Genomic DNA, 20,948 nt, shown 5'->3' with positions numbered 1-20,948 from the left:
CAGACCCTGGTAGGGTGGATGCTAGCAGTTTCTCTCTCAGCAGTTACTCTTCCCAGTATCTTGATACAGACATCACTCCAGGACCACTCCATTGTTACTTTGCGTGTTGTTCTGTTATCCCATTAAACTATTGTGAATGTGCAAGAATTGATTTTGCTTATATTGTGACTTAATCTGGCCATCGTGTCTTGTTGGTAGACTGCACTGTGTAATCATTGAATGGAATGCATTTCCATTGGGGAATATTTGATGGTAATCATTTTGTTAACGGATCTCACTGCTGTACTGCTACTTTTTTTATTTACAAGACCATAGCTCTATTTTTTTTTTAAATATATATATATATATAGAAACACTGAATTTATTGTAAAAAAAAAAAAAAAAAGTCTGCCTTCTTTTGTGTTTCTATATCATAAATGCTGTATAAATGTTTCGGTTAGAAAAAGCTGTGCCCCGTTGTTTAACAGGTTTAAAATTTTTTGAAGTTGGGCACACCCTACCACCCATGGAGTACTATTACCCATGGAGACTGTGATGGCAGATACAATAGATATGTTCAAAAAAAGTCTGGGCGTCTTTTTAGAAAGAAAGGTATACAGGGATATACAGTACCAAATACAGTAAGAACACATGAGAAGGAAGTAATCCAGGGAGTAATCTGATTGCCAATTCTTGGAGTCAGGAAGAAATGTATTTTCCCCCTTATGAGATACTAGCTGATATACCTGGCGTTGCCCGTGATGTAATGTTCTGCCTCCCCCATCCTCCCTCAACTCCCCCCCTCTTCACAGCTGTTCAGGCTTCCCCCCCTTCTCTCCTGACTCCCTCCCCCCCACCCTCTCTCCTGACTCCCTCCCCCCCACCCTCTCTCCTGACTCCCTCCCCCCCACCCTCTCTCCTGACTCCCCCCGCCCCCCCACCCTCTCTCCTGACTCCCCCCCCCCCCCCCAGCTCACTGTGAACCATTAACTCAGGTGTTATATCCCACCCCTAGGTTTGTGAATATGTAGGGTTTGGGGACATGTGGGGCGTTTGAGAGATGTTGGAGATACCATAAAACGCGACAATATTGTGAATATGTGTATGATAAAAAAATGAAGAAGAAAAAGCAAACATTGACTTTGCCGACGAATGACACATTTTGCACAAACTTGTAACTTGTTGTGAGTTAGTTCAACAAAATGATCTCACCGCTCTCCTAGTTGCAAATCAATAATGTAGGATGGTGCATACAAGGGACAATATATAGTACCAGAATACTGTATATAGTACCAGAAACGAAGAAGCGGATGACAAAGAAGTCTCCCAAGGTCCCTGTTCACTGCACTCCGTCCAATCACAATAATACACGTATGACACAATAGTCCAGTTTCTTAGTACAGGCATACCCCGGTTTAAGGACACTCACTTTAAGTACACTCACGAGTAAGGACATATCGCCCAATAGGCAAACAGCAGCTCACGCATGCGCCTGTCAGCACGTCCTGAACAGCAATACCGGCTCCCTACCTGTACCGAAGCTGTGCGCAAGCGGGGAGACTATAGAGCCTGTTACACATGTGTTATTTACATCAGTTATGCACGTATATGACGAGTACAGTACGTGCATCAAAAGTGGGAAAAAGGCAGTGCTTCACTTTAAGTACATTTTCTCTTTACATACATGCACCGGTCCCATTGTGTACGTTAATGCGGGGTGTTACAAATCATGATTCGTAAGTGTATTATTGTGATTGGACAGAGTGCAGTGAACAGGGACCTTGGGAAGACTTCTTTGCCATCCCCTTCTTGATTTCTGGAACTTGTTGTGAGTTCCTCAAAATATTCATATGAACATTTGTGAAACACTCAGGGAAAAGATTCCACATCTAGCCCCTTGCTTTTTAATTTGCAGCCCCCCCCCCCTGGCACGGGAAGGGGCTTATCTCTGGTCTTCAGGGCATGCTCAGTTTCTCTCTCTTTCTCGCTCTCTTGCAGTGTGTGCCGGCACGGAGAACAAGCTGAGCTCCCTGTCAGACCTAGACCAGCAGTTCCGAGCTCTGCGCAAGTATTACGAGAACTGTGAGGTGGTGATGGGGAACCTGGAAATCACCAGCATCGAGCACGGGCGCAACCTCTCCTTCCTGCGGGTAACGTTTCATGTTTTGCCTCTGCGTGCTGCGTCACGTCCTTAGTGCAGCTGTACCCCTGTGATCAGATTCTATTCCCATTCATTTTAATGGAGCGAAATGCTTCTCCAGCACTGAGAAGTGACTACGCAGGATGGTAAACAGGTGCCTTGGTGACAGGGAATCCCCTCAATGTTAGAGGGAGGTGCAGTGTGCCTTTAATGCAACGCATTCAATGCCGCATGGCTTCGTAATGATGGCCCCTTACAGCTTATTCAAGTGAATTGGCTGCAACGTGTGTTCTGCCTGGGAAGTATCCCTGCTTAGTAAACATGGCCCTCTATGCCCCATTCACTTGCATAAGGCAGTGAGGTGCTACCCAGCACAGAACGTGTATTATAGAGTAGCCCTGCTTAGTAAACATGGCCCTCTATGCCCCATTCACTTGCATAAGGCAGTGAGGTGCTATCCAGCACAGAACGTGTATTATAGAGTAGCTCTGCTTAGTAAACATGGCCCTCTATGCCGCATTCACTTGCATAAGGCAGTGAGGTGCTACCCAGCACAGAACGTGTATTATAGAGTAGCTCTGCTTAGTAAACATGGCCCTTTATGCCCCATTCACTTGCATAAGGCAGTGAGGTGCTACCCAGCACAGAACGTGTATTATAGAGTAGCTCTGCTTAGTAAACATGGCCCTCTATGCCCCATTCACTTGCATAAGGCAGTGAGGTGCTACCCAGCACAGAACGTGTATTATAGAGTAGCTCTGCTTAGTAAACATGGCCCTCTATGCCGCATTCACTTACATAAGGCAGTGAGGTGCTACCCAGCACAGAACGTGTATTATAGAGTAGCTCTGCTTAGTAAACATGGCCCTCTATGCCCCATTCACTTGCATAAGGCAGTGAGGTGCTACCCAGCACAGAACGTGTATTATAGAGTAGCTCTGCTTAGTAAACATGGCCCTCTATGCCCCATTCACTTGCATAAGGCAGTGAGGTGCTACCCAGCACAGAACGTGTATTATAGAGTAGCTCTGCTTAGTAAACATGGCCCTTTATGCCCCATTCACTTGCATAAGGCAGTGAGGTGCTATCCAGCACAGAACGTGTATTATAGAGTAGCTCTGCTTAGTAAACATGGCCCTCTATGCCCCATTCACTTGCATAAGGCAGTGAGGTGCTACCCAGCACAGAACGTGTATTATAGAGTAGCTCTGCTTAGTAAACATGGCCCTCTATGCCGCATTCACTTGCATAAGGCAGTGAGGTGCTACCCAGCACAGAACGTGTATTATAGAGTAGCTCTGCTTAGTAAACATGGCCCTCTATGCCGCATTCACTTGCATAAGGCAGTGAGGTGCTACCCAGCACAGAACGTGTATTATAGAGTAGCTCTGCTTAGTAAACATGGCCCTCTATGCCGCATTCACTTGCATAAGGCAGTGAGGTGCTACCCAGCACAGAACGTGTATTATAGAGTAGCTCTGCTTAGTAAATATGGCTCTACAAGTTTTAACACCAATATATAGAGGATACCTTACCTCAGTGCCGTCTTAACGCATGGGCACGCTGGGCAGTTGCCCGGGGGCCCCACGAGCCTAGGGGCCCCACGCTAATCTATGCACAGAACAGAATTTAACACTAATTTTCCGATCACCCGCCTCAACATACAAATCTCCCGCTAACTCGGTAGGAGGAGAAAAATGACGACGTGTAGCGGAGAGCTGGCAGGGCCCAGTGCGCTGATTTGCCCGGGGGCCTATAATGCTGTGAAGACGGCCCTGCCTTACCTCTCACCTAAAGGGCCAAAATGTACTAAGTGGTGTTACACCATGTGACACTTTATGGGCTGGAAGACACCTTACCACCCATTCACTTCCATGGACTGTAAGGAGCCATATTTACTAATACAATAGTAAAAACGGGCACTCGTAAATTGTAGGGAAAAAGTGCTTTTATTGAGGTGACATATTCCTCCTACGCGTTTCGGTCCCAGCTGGCAATGAACCGTGTAGGAAGAATATGTAACCTCAATAAAGATGCTTTTTTTCTTCAATTTACTGTAGGAGTGCCCCTTTCTACTATTGAATCTGTTCCAAAATGGTATCTATTGCAGGTTTAGACCCCCGGCAGCATATGGTACACCCCCTTTACCCGTTCTGGTACAGTGAGTACTAGGAGTGCAAGCTCATACAAAGCTTTTTTCTGAGCCATATTTACTAAGCCGTGCCGGAAGGTCTTATAGATTAGCACTGCTTAATAAATGGCCCCGTGTGTTATATTCCTTGATCCAGTCTAAAGCATAAGATCCTTGATCCAGTCTAAAGCATAAGATCCTTGATCCAGTCTAAAGCATAAGATCCTTGATCCAGTCTAAAGCATAAGATCCTTGATCCAGTCTAAAGCATAAGATCCTTGATCCAGTCTAAACATTCTTCCCCCTGAATATCACAGAGTTTCCATAGGATTCACTGGTAATCTTGCAACAGGATACTGTAGTAGTGTATCTCACAGAAGAGACAGCAATGCAGCCTGCTACATCTTTATTTTAGCATCCTTCATTAAAATATAAAGCCCTTCATTGACAGCAGTGGCCCTGAAGTGTACCTTTTCCCATCCCTGCAACAATGTGACCGTGCCCACAGTATGCACGCCCCCTGCCTATCAGTCACCCAACTACATAGGAGAAAGAATGGAGAGGGGGAGATGTGTGTCATGCAGCAAGACAAATAGAAGGCAGGAGATAGGGGAACTAAATGAACGGACACGTGTGAGATGTATTCAGTGGTGCTTTGTAGGTAAGATCTCTAACCAAATGAAATGTAAATTCTATGTAAACTACAATAAATCATCCAGCTTTAAATAAGGTAGAAATGTGGCAGATAAAAATAATCTATTCCCTCCTAGCTGCGATTCCGGAAACAATCCCAATAATTGAGTAATCATTAAATAGAAATGTTTGTTGAACTCCGTTTTTGCCTACAAACTGTCACTGAGATGTAACCCATTAAACATACTTAGCGCTATTCGTTCACCTTACAAACCCCAGCTTCCCAGTCTTAGCCAACGTTTGGTGGAGAATCACTGCTCTTCTGTTACATGGACAAGGCGAGTTTGCGCGGGAAAGCGAGTGTCCGTTACAAGAGGCGCTAGAAGAGTTGGTGGGCAGTGCTGCCTTCCACGGTGTCATACAGCTGATAAGAGCAGCAGCCTTTGAGCGGAGCGTGGTGAGGGAGAGATATAAGCAGGGCTGTCACCCACTGACATGAGCGTGCGCACAGCAACCTGACCCTGAGGGAGAGGGGGCTGGGAGAGATACTGTCAGTCTTTGTGACATATGACATATGATGATAAGGAAGTCACATCACCTGTGTTGCTGTTACAGTTCCCTGCTGCTCTATCACTCCTCTCTCCCCACCTCTGAATCCTCTCTTCTGTTTGTGCCAAGCTCTTGCTTTCATCAAGAGAACTCACCCTTTTTAACCATTTGCCAAGGCGTGAAGTCACCCCACCTACATGTGGACAGGGATCACGATTCTAAAAGAAACTCAAAAGCAGGCTGGCTGGGATCCCCCTGTGAGCACCAAATGTAGCAGAATGGCCTTTTCATTGAGATCCCTGTCTAATTAAGGATGAAATGAAACTACAAAACTCATTACACATATCATTTAAGCCAAATCTAAATCGCTTCAGCTTTCCCAGCGGTAAAAGGTAGCGGCGTTCCCGTGGCTCACAGGCACCGTTCCAGCCTAATAAATCCATTTTTCATTTAAATGCCTCGACCGCTAGAGAGAGTGTGTTTTTATTTGCTGCGATTCTCACCGAGCCTCTTGCTCAAGCTGTGTGTGTTTGGTTTTTCTTCTGTTCGGTATCAACAGAAAGGCTTTGCTGTCTCCTCTGGCGTAGAAAGACTTTCTCTCATTCTCCCAGAAGCTGTTTGTTAAGTTCCAAAATGTGGTTGCTCTGGCTTTATCCCATTCAATGGAAGACGGGTCCACTTGAATATAGGTCCGTATTTAACATAGATGGAAGCAGGGTAATGCATTAATGTCCAGTCCTGGTTGTATCGTTAGCTGAGTGTTTAGCCGAGTTATTGAACATCAAGGTGTGAGGGGCAGGCTTGTGAAGTTTGGAGGAGCAACTTGATCCATACATGGTATTGGAATGTATCAGTTTGGGTCTCAATTGCCATCATGTGCCGTCAGTCTTTGTACTGTACGTCAATATAACCTGCAGGTTTGACCTAAGTCACCTAACTAAGCAATGGCCACATCAGCGTCATTGGGACAGGCCAAAGTGCCAGACTTACTGTCCCCATAACCGCGAGAAACTACGTCTAAATCCCCATGGTGTGTGGTCTGAGGAAAGGACAATTGGGTCCTTAAATCTTGCGCTTATACCTGCTCTGCTGATGCTTTAAATACAGAGTAAATGTGCTTACATACAAGACTCCTGTGTGCTTCCTCCGTTGCAATCATTTCACATAAGTCTAAATCCCCGGTATTTATTTACGTTTTGTGGCTTGGATGCACAAGTTATCTGTAACGCACGGTATTCCTCTACTCGCTAGGGTAGCTAATATATATATTTCCCCCTAATATCTGTTTATTTACAGAAATAAAAAAAAAAATAAGGGAATCAGGGAACATCATCAAAATGAAACGCATGCATTAGCATAGTCACGCATTGCGGGCTCTGGCAGCTACGAGGTTAACATAACGTGTGACATATTTTTACATGTATTGTAGCCGCATTACATGACAACCAGAGAGACAGTAGTGCAGGAGTGGCCAACTCCAGTCCTCAAGGGCCACCAACAGGTCAGGTTTTCAGGATAGACCTACTTCAGCACAGGTGGCTAAATCAGTGGCTCAGTCAACAACTGAGCCACGGATTGAGCCATATGCGCTGAAGCAGGGACATCCCTAATACCTGGCCTGTTGGTGGCCCCGGTTACCTGAAGTTGGCCACCCCTGCATTAGTGTTTATCAAACATTCTGCGTTTTAAAAAGACCCAAAGTCCTTTTATTTATTTAGTTTTTTTTACTCACTTAATTTGTTTTTTTATTTTTACTTTAGGAATAAATAAAAGGAAAAAATAATAACCACCTCTGTTTCTGCTTCATTGAAATAATGAGGGGCAATCACTTTTTTTTTTTTTTCCCCTAGTTCCTCAGCCCTAAAATAAATTCATTGAACGCCGCCCGGAGCTGTAATTACGACACCGTGTTGAAAAACACATCGCCGTCTAACATTAAAACTTAGTTGCTGCACAAATGCTGAGGGAAATGGAAGAAAAGCTTGTCTTTGTTGTTGTTTTTTTGCTCTCCAAAGCCCAGGTCTTTGGGGGTTCCCAAGGTCACTGCGTGATGTGTTTTGTAAAAGGATAAAATGCTGACACTGATTGCAGATATGAAAATGCAGCAAATACAGAGGGTTTTTTTTTTGCTTGAGTGGTGGAATAGTGAGGCCTTGGGGATGCTTTGTTAAAATCGTGAATGTTGCTAGCACTCAGATACAGAAATGTAATGGTATCTAATTGCACGATACGATGTCATACAGTCTTTCGTAATATACAGCTCGACCCCCTTATAACGCTGTGCTTGGGGTCCAAAGAATCCCATCGCGTTATAAGCGGATCGTGTTAGAAATAATGTACAATTGTATGCATTGTACAATAAAGTATTTAAGACACCAATAATCGTGTTGTAAAGTATTCATAAATACGGAAATTGGGAGCCGCGCGGGCATCGCGTTATAAGCGGATCCGCGTTGTAACGGATCGCGTTATAACGGGGTTGAGCTGTATATATATTTTCTGGTTACAAATTTCATGCAAGAAAAGAGCAAGCAAATGTACGGTATACCGGTAGAGATGGGTGAATTTTTGGAGCAGAAGTGGCTCTGCCGTGGATCAGCTGGTTCCTTTGGTCCACCGATTTCCCCGGAACAATCTCAAAAGGGGCGATTTGTCTTTTTCGGATTTTTTTTTAATTGCTGACAATCCAATCCCCGGATTTCACAATCCACGGGTAAATTTTAAGAATCCAATCCGCAGATTCGGATTGCGGAATCCGCGGATCAGATTTTTAAAATCCACCAGTGGATTGCGGAATCCACGGATTGTATTGGAAAAATCCACCAGCGGAATTCACGGATTGTATTGGTAAAATCCACCAGCGGAATCCACGGATTGGATTGGTAAAATCCACCAGCGGAATCCACGGATTGGATTGGTAAAATCCACCAGCGGAATCCACGGATTGGATTGGTAAAATCCACCAGCGGAATCCACGGATTGGATTGGTAAAATCCACCAGCGGATTATATCCAATGGCAGTTTTTGATTAATCCGTGCGGATTGAAACTGGGACGAATTTTGAATGGAAATCTCTGGAAATTCCACAAAACGGTTTTGACATTTTCGCTCATCTCTATATACCAGCAAAGATTGGGCTGCACAGTCCTTAAAACACTAGAATTTATACAGGGAAACGTCAATTCTATACAATAAAAATGGGAAAAGAAATTAAGAATAATTAGTTTTGAACAGCAGTAATTACTCTTGTTATCGGAGTTCAGATGAGACAATGGGCTTTTTTCCTAAAAAGTGCGGTAGCGCTATTTTGGCGCTACAACACGGAAAGCACCATTGACTTTTACAAAAGGGTCTAATGTATCTTTAGTAGACAAATTAGGGAACATATATATTTAGCCTTCTGTGGACTACTAATTAATGTAAGGGGTTAATGGCATTAATGGATTAACCGGGTGGGATCACTGTTATTGCCCCTCCCCATGATGTGATGTAAGATGTCTTGTGACCAGTGATGTCATCATTATGTATTTTAAGAGTGTCCTGTCCATGTTTATTGTTAACAGTTAAGGAATGTGGCCTATCTACTTAGCGCCTATAGTAATGGCCCAAGATTGTTCTCATGCTGGAACAGGAGGAAGCATGTTCTTAGCGGGAGTTCCCAGAGTAGTAACTCCAGAGCATTATCGTATCGGCCCCACCGGCAGGTCCCTAGTGAACTCGCAATCTAATATGCATGGACAAGGTATGCAGTACACAGTAATGGAATAATGATCCCAGAGAGCAGAGTGTATTCACAACGGGGGCCCACTTGAGATGAGGCAATATAGACTCTATGCAGGAGATTGCCAATCTACCCAATACTAAGGGAAACAAGAATAAGTACTATACCACTTCATCGTAGGAGCAACCAGGGGAAGAAGCATAGAGTAGCTTTATGATTTTCCACCAGTTAATATGTCTAACCTGAAGTATGTCCTTGTATGGCGAAACAAAACAAAAAACAGCGCACAACACTCATCGTGAAATAAGAATAAAAAATTTATAATTTAAAAATAATTCAAGGTTCTGCGTACATCAGAAAAAAGTAAATCGAGCATTTAACTGTAACAGTGACAGTTGTTACCACTCAGACACCGGGACACACGGGGAAGCTGCGACAGATCGCCCAATTCTGGGATTCAGTAGTCAGCCTGCCGTGCTCTCATCTGCTGCGTTGTGTAGGCAGAGGGTCCCTCAGTATCGTCCACGCCGTCAGAGTGAATAAGTCCAGAACTCCGTTAAGATCAGGGGTAGCTGATGTATTGGCAATCACACAGAACAGCGTCTCCTCTCTCCCTCGCGGCAGCACACTGAAGAAGTGGCCTTTATGGTGCTACGAAACGCGTTGGAATTATACCTCTATTGATCTGATATAACTCCCAGTATTACATCAGTACTCTGGTTAAGTGATAGCTCTTTCTGGCATTCTCCTGGCTGACGCCGATACGGTGACGTCATCACTGCCCGCCAGCGTTCAGTGTGCTGCCGCGAGGGAGAGAGGAGACGCTGTTCTGTGTGATTGCCAATACATCAGCTACCCCTGATCTTAACGGAGCTCTGGACTCATTCACTCTGACGCTGTGGACGATACTGAGGGACCCTCTGCCTACACAACGCAGCAGATGAGAGCACGGCAGGCTGACTACTGAATCCCAGAATTGGGCGATCTGTCGCAGCTTCCCCGTGTGTCCCGGTGTCTGAGTGGTAACAACTGTCACTGTTACAGTTAAATGCTCGATTTACTTTTTTCTGATGTACGCAGAACCTTGAATTATTTTTAAATTATAAATTGTTCATTCTTATTTCACGATGAGCGTTGTGCGCTGTTTTTTGTTTTGTTTTGTCTAGATTCAGGGTCTTGGACCACCCTTAATACAGCAGCAGACACTCCTTATACCTAATTGGTAACACAGTTATCTTTACTCACTTGGGTATTTAGTGGATATTTTCACTAATATTATTTCTCACAATTGTTGGTCCACTGTAGTTGCGCACTTGTATTGTTTTCACCTTGTATGGCGAGCCTTATCAACAGATGTTGAATAAAGCTCTTTTTGTACTATAAAAGTTCATGGTGCATACAGTATCCTTATTCTATCTGCATATCCACGCCCAGCCTGCACTGACTCAGCACCCTGAACAGGTACTGTATGAGAGACTGAGCACTGCCATGTATATAGTCAATTCGATGTAAACTCCTTTAGAGCTGGGCAAGGAGGGTTACGTAAATATGATGTATTCTATAAAATGATTAGATGTAGAGTTAAGCGCTTTTATATAGTACTGACAGTGTACGTAGCGATGCATATTGAATTTTAGAAGCTCTGTACACTCAGAAAGCACTTACTGGGTATGTAGTGTTGTTCAAATGAAGCAAATAGATTGATCAATGGTGCGTTAACTGTCTGAATTAGGTGATTCAGTCTGTATAATGATCATAAAATATATGACTTACCTGCAGGGATTCCCCAATCGGCAGGTAAGTCATATATTAGATAAACAAGATGTTTCTCCGACACACACAACTGGATTCCTGAATGTGTTTTATATTGCTTTATTGCAGGTAAGCGTGCTGTGCAAATCCATATTTACCTGCAATAAGGCAAAATGAAGCAGAGAAAACTCTTGCCTATCTCTTGTTATTGACAGGAAGGGCGTCCTCCTGCTCGTTACTTTGTATGTTCTCAGCTAGAGGTGCTGCTATCGATTCCAGGGGAACATTGCTCATCTCGTCCAATATTAAGGGGCAGATCCAAGGAGCTCTGTTAGTGTCTTAACGAGACATTAACTTCAGTTAACATTTCGTTAAGTGCTAACGGGGATCTTCAAAGCTCAAGTGCTGTTTTCAGACAGAAGGAGACTTTGTGTTACTGTAACGGCCGTTAGTGCTAATGCTATGCATACAACAAAAGACAAAAATACTCAATGCTACATCCAATGTGACAAAATACAAAGTTAAATACTTCAATGTTAGTATTCTCATGAGTAAGGGTCATTTAGTTAAACCCTTTGGCCAAAGCGTTATAAGCCTGCAGCCACGTCACGGCATGACCAGTATGCAGGTCCTAACGCTACCTGTGAACACTCATTTACCTCGGCAGTGGGGGGAGAATGGCCTCAGTGGACCTGTCCTGCACAGGTACCTGGAAAACCAGCTACTTAAAAAGTGGGGAGGGGTGAGCTTAAACCCTGAGAGGAGGGGCCACTAACCTCCAACCAACTGATACCAGTTGAAAATGAAAATTAATGAACACACAATCCTAATAATATGCAAAAGAGGCGTTCCCCCTAACTGCGCTTATCCTCAGAGCTCCGGTATAGTTACCGCAGGGGTTTAACGAGACGTTAGTTAGGTCAGAGCTAAAGGAGGCGCCACTCACACCCAGACCCTGACATAGGTCTGTTACAAGTCCTGGATAAGTGTAAGGCCTCGGACATAGTCAGTGCTTAGGCGCTGACCCGTGCTGAGGCGCTCGTGCTTACCAGTGAGCCCCTGCAGCCGCAATGAGAGCGGCTTTAGCAGGGGCTCGCCTACGCTTCCGCAAGCGTGCGGAAGCGTAGGTCTTATCCAAATTTTAGATTTCACGCTCATGGGAGCGCAGGGCCGGTCACGTGAGCGGTTCACCCAACGAGGGCGAACCAGCTCCGTGACGTCACTGACCCGCCCCCCCCCCCCCCCGAAAAACGCCCACGGACGGCGCGCTAACCAAGGCCAGGGAAAGCACCCGCTTTCCCTCAGCCTCAGCGCGCCTCCGTACGGCTGCTGCAACCCTGGACGCAGCCTAAGACCACAGTTAGGTAACTATCATATTGTTATTTACAGGGCTCTTTTCCTCTTCTGCCTTCTCCTTTTTTTTGCTTTGATTTAACACCTATTCAGGGACTGATAGAAGTAACGCCGCCTTTGGGTAAAACACCATGTTATCTGAAGGTAACGCCGGGCAGTGCTAACTTCACATGGCGTTAAGCCTATGCTAATGAGATCACTAGCGGCCGCTGCTGTTACATGTAATTAGCTTTGCGGATACCCGTTAAACTGAGGAAAACTAAGGGACGTTACCTATTTAGGTGACGTCACCAGTGTCAGAATTTCCCATTAGGCCCGGGCCTAAGGCGGCAACATTTTGGTACTTGCCTGTGTCTGCCGCCCCCTTTCTGCCGCCCTCCTGCTCCTTTGGAATCCCGGTGTCAAATGATGCTGTGGACGTCACACGGCGTCTCGTTGCCATGGCAACGGGACGGCGCGATGTCAAATGACATCGCTTTTCCATGGCAACGCGCCGCCGTGCGACATCACTTTGGTGATGTTGCGGCGTCATTTGAGCCCGGGATTCCAAAAGGAGCAGGAGGGCGGCACCAAGGAGGCGGCAGACACAGGCAAGTGCCCGGGGACGGCAAATGTGGAAATGCGCCGCTGGACGTCACGTTAGTAGATTTAACGGAGCTCTGTGGATCTACCCCCAAGAATCTGACACATCCATCCGACCCCTCTTCTAGCGAAGGGGATCAAGGACATCCAAGGCCATCTTAACAGCATTATAGGCCCCCGGGCAAATCAGCGCACTGGGCCCTGCCAGTTCTCCGCTACACGTCGTCATTTTTCTCCTTCTACCGAGTTAGCGGGAGATTTGTATGTTGAGGCGGGTGATCGGAAAATTAGTGTTAAATTCTGGTCTGTGCATAGATTAGCATGGGGCCCCTAGGCTCGTGGGGCCCCGGGCAACTGCCCAGCGTGCCCATGCGTTAAGACGGCACTGAGGACATCCTGTAAACGTGTCTGTGCATGTAATTTAGATGGCAAAAAGGGAAATATATTAGTATGTTCCGTTGACATGCACTGTGGTGATGGAAAAAATGATTAAAAGGCTACCGTGCCGATTAACACTACCGCACAGAAACTGTCTGACCTAGCGTAACAAAACAATGGCTACTTTAGCCTCACTGCGACAAGTCAACGTATACGTGACATATCGCAGTATTCTTACCATTCGCTGGGGATGGCCAATATTTTATTTCTAAAAAAAAATTCCTGCTTCTGCAACCAGCTCCATTTGGGGTAACTGTAAAAAGACACAAAATAAGGGTCTCATTTAACCATCATTGGAGACTGTCTGCTTGGGACTGTCAAGCTTTAATGAATAACCCAACAGAGAGAGTTGGCCAGTGTGGGTAAGAGGCCATTGATTGCATTTAATTTTCTCAACAACAACATAAATGCCAAATAGAAAGTAGCTGCCGTTTTTGTGATCTGAATGGACACATAATGGCGACTGGGCTCTAGCAACTAGTTTATTGCGCAGTGGCACCACGACAGTAAATAGGAGGGGGATATTTGGGGGCTCGGGGAGTGCTGCAATTTGAGCAGAATCAATATTTAAAGGTTCTAAGAAAGGTTTTTATTCTGCCTTAAATGTCACAATAATATATGCACATTTACTGTAGAGGGGGTTATTCATTTGTACACATTTTGGCAGCATCTAATTTTAGCTGTAGGACAAGTAAACAAATCGAATGAAGGACTTTTACTTAATATTATTTGAGGTGTCTTCCCTGTGCAGGAGAAGGTTTTAGTCCCAGTAGCTGAACTCTTTTCCAGTACAAGAAAACTATGTCACCCACCCCAGTCTAAGATCCTAGCTTCCTGGTGGTAATGCCTACAGTAGGACTCTCCAACTGGTGGCCCTGATGTGAACCTTGGACCTTCGGCTCCTGCTAATTTCATGCCAGTTGCTTGGGTAGCGAAGTGCAATTTGTCACACCGATGATTTAATGTAATGTAAATGTTTATAGGACACATCTTATAAATGCTCACCGGGCCACCAACAACTTTCCCGGGGGCCCAGGACAAGAGTTTCCACTGAGGCCCCTGTGTTGGTGTCCTTTGCGAGCCCCCCTCTTTCTCTTGCACACCTCTTCCCTCTCCCTCACTCTCTCTTACACACCCCGCTCACTCAATCCCCCCCTCCTCACACACCACCCCTCCACACACACAATTCCATGCCACCACAATAACCACACAATTCCCCCCACCACATCATCTTCCACACAATCCCCCCACACAATAGCCCCACAATCCCCCACCCACCACAATAGTCAAACAATTCCCCCCACAATCTCCCACCTCACACTATCCCCCCCAAACCACAATAGCCACACAATTTCCCCCTTCACACAATTCCCCCCACAATAACTACACAATAACCCCCTCACACAATCTGCCCCCCCCCCCCACAATAACCACACAATGTCCCCCCACAATAGCCACACAATCCCTCCCTTCCCCCCGACAATAGCTAGACACACACACACACTTCACCTTGGCGGCTTCCGGTGCTGCGCCCATCCCGCACGCGAATGCGGAAGTTGGGATCAGCTTCCGGCACAGAGGGGTGGTCTGCCGCAGCAGCGGGGGCCAAACAACAATCAGATGTCTGGCAGCCGCACGCAGAAGTTGATGCCTGGCCCAACTTCCAGCCCTGGCCGGGCCCCCCTCACCGTCCCGGGGCGCCGGGACATTTGCCGCAGCTCTCCCCCCCCTGTTGGCGACCCCGAGTGCTGGCAAAACGTTGAAAAACAATGTTTTTTATAGTATTTCAATGCATCAAAAATGTAGTTAAATTTAGATTGTGGTCCTTCCACTCCTAATTTATTTTTCTGCTCCGGCGCCTTTGGAAAACGGTTTGAAGAACCGAGGACTACAGCAATGAGCCATACGTTCCATGGCAACGGATACAGTGTGAGATGCTATTGGTAACCTAGATTGTTTTAGTGTCAGATTTCCCGATTTATTTCAAATTCAGGACAGAGTGGTGACGAGAAGAAGAATATGTTTCTCTGTCTGACTTATTGTCCTATAATCTCAGCCGTTTGGCCATTGATCGTATCATAATTACTGTGCAAGGAGCAAAAAAGTAATAACTAGGGGTGTGACACTTTGCTGGTGGAAGCGGAGATTCCTCAAACGGTGTTGTTACTGTTGAACAGTGGTGTAGCTACTGCCCGGGGTGCGGGGGCATGTCTCGGGGGCCCCGGCTCGGTGCAGGGCCCGAAGGGAGTCGGAAACTCTCAAGCGGTTACAGAGGTCCCGCGATCTTCCCCACAGCAATGAAACTCGTTGCCGTGGGGAGAGAGCGGGGGCCTCTGTAAGGCTATGTCTATACTAACTCAGACGGAGCGGAACGGAGGGGAGGCGATCACATGCATTGTCCTCTTTGAGACTGTCTAGAGATGGCGCCAGAGCGCACATCAGACAGAGCTCAAAACGGCGCGAAATTGAAGAAGACAGAGGCAAGTGATTTATTGCGCGATGGCATGATCACGTGACCTGTCTCCTCCAATCAAAGTGAAATTATATTTTCAAAGTGACGCCATTTTTTTTTTGGTATGCCGGTGGTAAACACACACACACAACACAAACAACATACACAACACACACAAAATTAAAGTTAATTTCCATACCGGGGGAAGTGAACTTGTCTGCACAGTGCTTCAGATGCTGAATTTGAAAAAATGCCCATGGATCGGGATGTGAGGTAGGGAAGTGACGTCCGCACCGGAACGTCATTGCCACGCCTCCAAATCTTTATTGCCACGCCCCCAAATCGCGCCCGCTGCATACTCTGCAAAGCCATGAAAACGCTCAGGCTTTAGCAAGAGTATCGCAGCGTGTGATCGCGCCTCCCCTCCGTCTGAGTTAGTATAGACGTACCCTAAGAGAGCGGCCCTCCTCCATCGACATAGCTGCATCGTGTGATGATGCATCGTCATGGCGACGTGACATCACGTAGCGATGCGCGGCCATGATAACGTGACGTCACATGGCGAAGAGTTGCTGTGACTACGTCATCATGTGACGCAGCGCCATCATGATGCCGCGACATCGCCGGACAAGGGCCGGCAGGTAAGTTAAATGCCCCAGAGGCCCCTTACGCTGGAGTGACGCCACTGCTGTTGAAACAGCCTTATCATGATAAAGATTACATAAAGAGTACAAATACTTCAGAGAAACATAAAGAAATAAAATAATAGTAATAGTTGTGATTAGTTAAGTAGATTTAACCCGTGAAACATATCACTGCATTAGTTCACTTTGATCTGCTGTTTCCTCTGTCAAATCAAAGCTCGCACTTGCGCGTGCATGATTGTGTGCTGCCCCCTGCAAGCACTAACAATGCTTCTACAGCTCGCAGCAAAATGCTTCTCAATCTGCCGCTGGAATTAGGACTTCATTGCTTTTCATTAGGCCAGAAAGGAAAATGCTCTTCTAGGGCCCGAGTTCACTTATTAAAATGTAATTAACGGAGAAGGCAGGTCAAAAGGCAGCGCAGAATAAGATTAATGGCGACTTTCAGCAATGGCTGGGGACCTGTTGGGTAGTGGGAATGATGCAGGGGTAAACCATATGGAGAGGTATAAAGGGGACAAATTAAGCTGTTATGTTGCCTCATGGGACATGATTCAAGCTCACTTTAACAACTGTGTCAAATACCAGCAATGCGTTGTTAATTATAGCTCTTGTTGAGTCAATATACAGACCCTACAGACGGTGCTGGCTGCTCTGGGATGGGTTAACTCCATCAGGAGGCAGATGACGAGACCATCCTTTTGTGCACACAGGTGGTTCTCCGCTCTGATGGATGAGCTGAATTTAAAGTGATTAGAGTCTTACAAGCGAAGCGAACTTGGAACAAAGGTACCAGTCAGAGCCAGTCAGTAGAACCAGTGATTAATTGCCCTATTGTATCCAGCATTCGAAAGCCGCACTTGTAGCACAGATATTAGTGTGAGTGACTGGAGCTGGAAAGCGCTGATCAGCCGATATGATTTGGTACCACAGTCGGAAGGAATCCTGCCAGGGTTTCTTTCCTGTCTTCATCATTTCCTGGTGCCCAAAGCCCTGGTTTCAACTCGGACAACCCAGGTTTATTAACATGCTGGGTAGAGAGAAAAGAGGCAGATACATTGTAAAATATTATTAGTAGTTAGCAATTAATATTGGCATATTATTCTAAAAATCACAGTAACAATAGCAATAATAGTGATAGTAATTATTAATCATAATAATAATCCCTTCATTACAGTGGAATCAAAGGGGCAAGTTTGGTTGGGTCTCCCAGAGGTCAGGTGTATGTGTATATATATATATATGTATGTGTATATATATATATATATATATATATATATTTATTTATATAGCACCAGCCATGTAGCGCTTTGCAAAATTGACATAGGATATACTGTAGAAAGAGCGAGTTATAACACAGTAGGAGTGATCAGTGGCAGATTTCCCGACAGGCCTGGACTTAGGGCGCAACATTTTGGGGTGGCACTGCTCTCTTCCCCACTGATTGCCGTGAGAGAATGCGGGGGCCTCTGTACAGTTCTTACCCTCTTCCTTCGTGCCGCATTGCGTTGTCATGGAAATGCATCGTCATGTGACGTTGCGGGGTAAGTTGACACGCGGCACTGCAGAAGGAGAAGAGCGGCGATGCAGGAGGAGGAGGCGGCAGGCCGGGCGCCAACAATAAGTGCCTATGGGCGGCAAAATGTTCAATCCGCCACTGGGAGGGATGTATATAAATTTTTTTTATTTTTTTTAAAACAAATTGAAAAAGTGCATTGCAGCAAAAAATCAATTCCTCACCGGAAATCATTAGCGGGATATGTTGGCATATCTTATTCATGTTCTTACATTTGACACACGCTTTCTTTTTCTCTGTGTGTTGGACGTCGTGGTCATACCTATAATCGCATTCATTATTGTGTGTGTCTAATTGCTTTTGTTTTGTATGCCAATATAAAGTTGAAGGGACAATTTTGACGCATTTCTGGTGCATAAAAGTCTCATACGCCTACAATTACATTATACATATATTTGCATAAGTGCGGCACCACCTACCTCCAAGCTCGGCCTCTTACTCCACCCCGAAGCGTCCTTTACTCCTTAGTGGGGGGAAAAAATTGGTGCCCATTCCGCACAACACAACAAAATTGGGTTTATACATTGGCGTTCTGTAACGGTTATGCTCACTACAAACCTGGACCGGACCGCGGGGCTGAGGTGGGGATAGATATACACCGACCTTAGACCATGAAGCCGGATCCGGGTTGCGAACTCCGTGGTCAAACGTAGCTGGGTCAGGACTGGAGAAGGCAGGGTAATCGGTAGACAAGCCGGGGTCAGGGCAGGTGGCACAGGAGTGGAGGTCGCGGCCACGAGCAGAGATCATCATCATCAGGAAAACAAGGTTGAAGTCGCTTCAGCGTAGAGAGCAGGAACTGGAACTACCGCTTCAGCGTAGAGAGCCGGAAACTGGAACTATGCTGCTCCAGCGTAGAGCAGGAACTGGAACTGCGCCGCTTCAGCGTAGAGAGCAGGAAACAGGAACTGGGGATCCAGTGCTTCAGCACAGAACAACTCCCTCTAGGTGGGTACAGCTGTGAGTAGTGAAGGCTACTGGAAGCAGGAAGATTGCAGAAGGGAAAGCACAGAGGATCCAGCGCTTCAGCACAGAACAACTCTCCCTAGCCGGGTACAGCTGAGAGTGGTGGAGGCCACTGGGAACTGGAACTGTAGACAGGACAAGAAACACAGAGGGCTTCAGTGTAACCACTTCAGCGCGGCGGAGTCTGCCAGAAACTTGGAGCTATGCCAAGAAGGCCAAGGCCAGCCAAACAGAGGTGCTGTGGCAAGCACAGTTACTTGAGAAAAGTCTATGTTCCACAATGAGGAAATGGGAGAGCCCAGTATAAGAAGGGCGGGGAGCCAATCAAAGGACAGGGGTGTGAGGGAATTCATCCAATGAAAGAGCACAGAGACAGAGCTGCACAGGAGTCATCCAGGCTGCAGTGATTGCAGGAGCAGGGGATGCTGATTGCAGAAACAAGGGGAAGTTGTCTAGAAGCTGCATAATTCTGTAAGGAATAGGTTTCAGCCAAACCCAGGAGCGGATTCCTTACACGTTCCAAGATGCATCAATTTGTTGTTCTTCTGTGAGTCACTTTTACAACAGAATTGCTTTTGGTGACACTTTATTCAGAGACCCCTATAAGTGCATCAGACATAAACATACAAGCCAACGATAGGAAATAGAATCTCGACCCTGGAGAGCTCACAATGAAGTGGGGTGTTGGGAGATTTGTTGAGACAGTTGGGGAAGGAGGCTAAGTACCTTTTGTGGGTGTCGGGAGCAGTGTGTTTTTAGATTTGACTTGAACATGGGAAGAGAAGGATTTTGGCATATTCACTAAGTGTTGTGAGGGAGATCCACTTGCGTTCTGAGAAACCCACATAGTTCTGGTTCGTAAATATTTTTATTTAGGGGATTGCTTCATTACTATCAGTCCCTATTATGAAAGTGTGTGCCCTCCTCCATACCTACAAAGTAACTGGCAAAGTAACTGGCACTATCAAGGATCTTAATCACTACAGATGCCTGGGGAACTATGTGCACAAGGCAAACAAGGCATGCAAAAGCACAATATTACTCTGACAATCTTCACCAGAATATATCAAACCCAGCTAACTTCTAGAAGGTTATCAACAATATATTTCAGCCTTCTAGCCATCAACAACCAAGTAATATCACTAAGGATGCTATTACTCTGACAAATCCCAATGACATTGCAAATGCATTCAATGACTACTTTTGTTGGGTGTGCCACTAACTTATTAGTGAAACGCAGGCCAAGAAACAAACATGAACCTCATTCTGAGATTACCCTTATAGCCCCACCCTCTCCCAACTGCTCACAATTTTCAATTTGTCCCAGTATCCGAAGAGGAGATTACACAAGCGCTCTTCAAATTAAAACTAAGCAAACAATGTGGACCTGACTTACTGCAATCCAAGCAAACCAATTGCTTCCATAGTCGGTCAACTCTATTCTGTCTGCAGGCCATATCCCTAAACCTGGAAAACTGCTAGAGTTGTCCCAATCTGCAAAAGTGGGGACAAAAACACTGTCTCAAACTACAGGCCAATCTCTCTTCTCCCAATACTATCCAAAGTCATTGAAAAATGTATTCACTCCCAATGAAGCGATTACTATACCAAGACAAATTTCCCTAGCCAATTTCAATCTGGATTTTGCCCCAAACACTCCATGGTAACTACCCTGCTAAAAGTTTGCAATGAAATCCAGTGTGGAATGGAACGGGGGCAACTCACTGGTGCAATATTCCTAGATTTTGCAAAGGCTTTAGATACTGTTGATCATGTTATCCTGCTTAAACTCCAGTGCTCGGGAATAGGGAAGCATGCTTTATACAGGTTTAATTCCTATCTATCAGGTAGATCCCAACATTTGTCTATCTCAGGCTCTAACTCCAACCCCTTGGATATCACCTGTGGTGTCCCGCAAGATTCTGTTCTGGGGTCCCTACTCTTCTCAATGTTCATCAATGATCTTCCTATAGCTTGTAAGTGAGCCTCAATACACATGTATGCTGATGACACAATCTTATATGCACACAGC

The 20,948-nt window shown here is 45.7% G+C and overlaps 1 protein-coding gene across 5 annotated transcripts in view; it reads left to right on the top strand.

Moving 5' to 3' along the window:
• Positions 1–20,948, top strand: part of ERBB4 (erb-b2 receptor tyrosine kinase 4) — a 701,260-nt gene that overhangs the window by 370,404 nt on the left and 309,908 nt on the right. For 4 of the 5 annotated variants that reach the window (XM_075607205.1, XM_075607203.1, XM_075607206.1 and 1 more), the window contains exon 2: positions 1,978–2,129. The exons of the other annotated variant lie outside the window; for it this stretch is intronic. In XM_075607205.1, the coding sequence (XP_075463320.1) occupies positions 1,978–2,129 (152 nt within the window). The remainder of the gene's footprint in view (positions 1–1,977; positions 2,130–20,948) is intronic. 5 annotated transcript variants of the gene reach the window in all.

This window comes from Ascaphus truei, chromosome 7, assembly GCF_040206685.1.
Source record: "Ascaphus truei isolate aAscTru1 chromosome 7, aAscTru1.hap1, whole genome shotgun sequence".
Lineage (NCBI taxonomy): Eukaryota > Metazoa > Chordata > Amphibia > Anura > Ascaphidae > Ascaphus > Ascaphus truei.
Note: the sequence above shows the minus strand (reverse complement) of the source record. Positions and strands in the feature narration are given on the sequence as shown.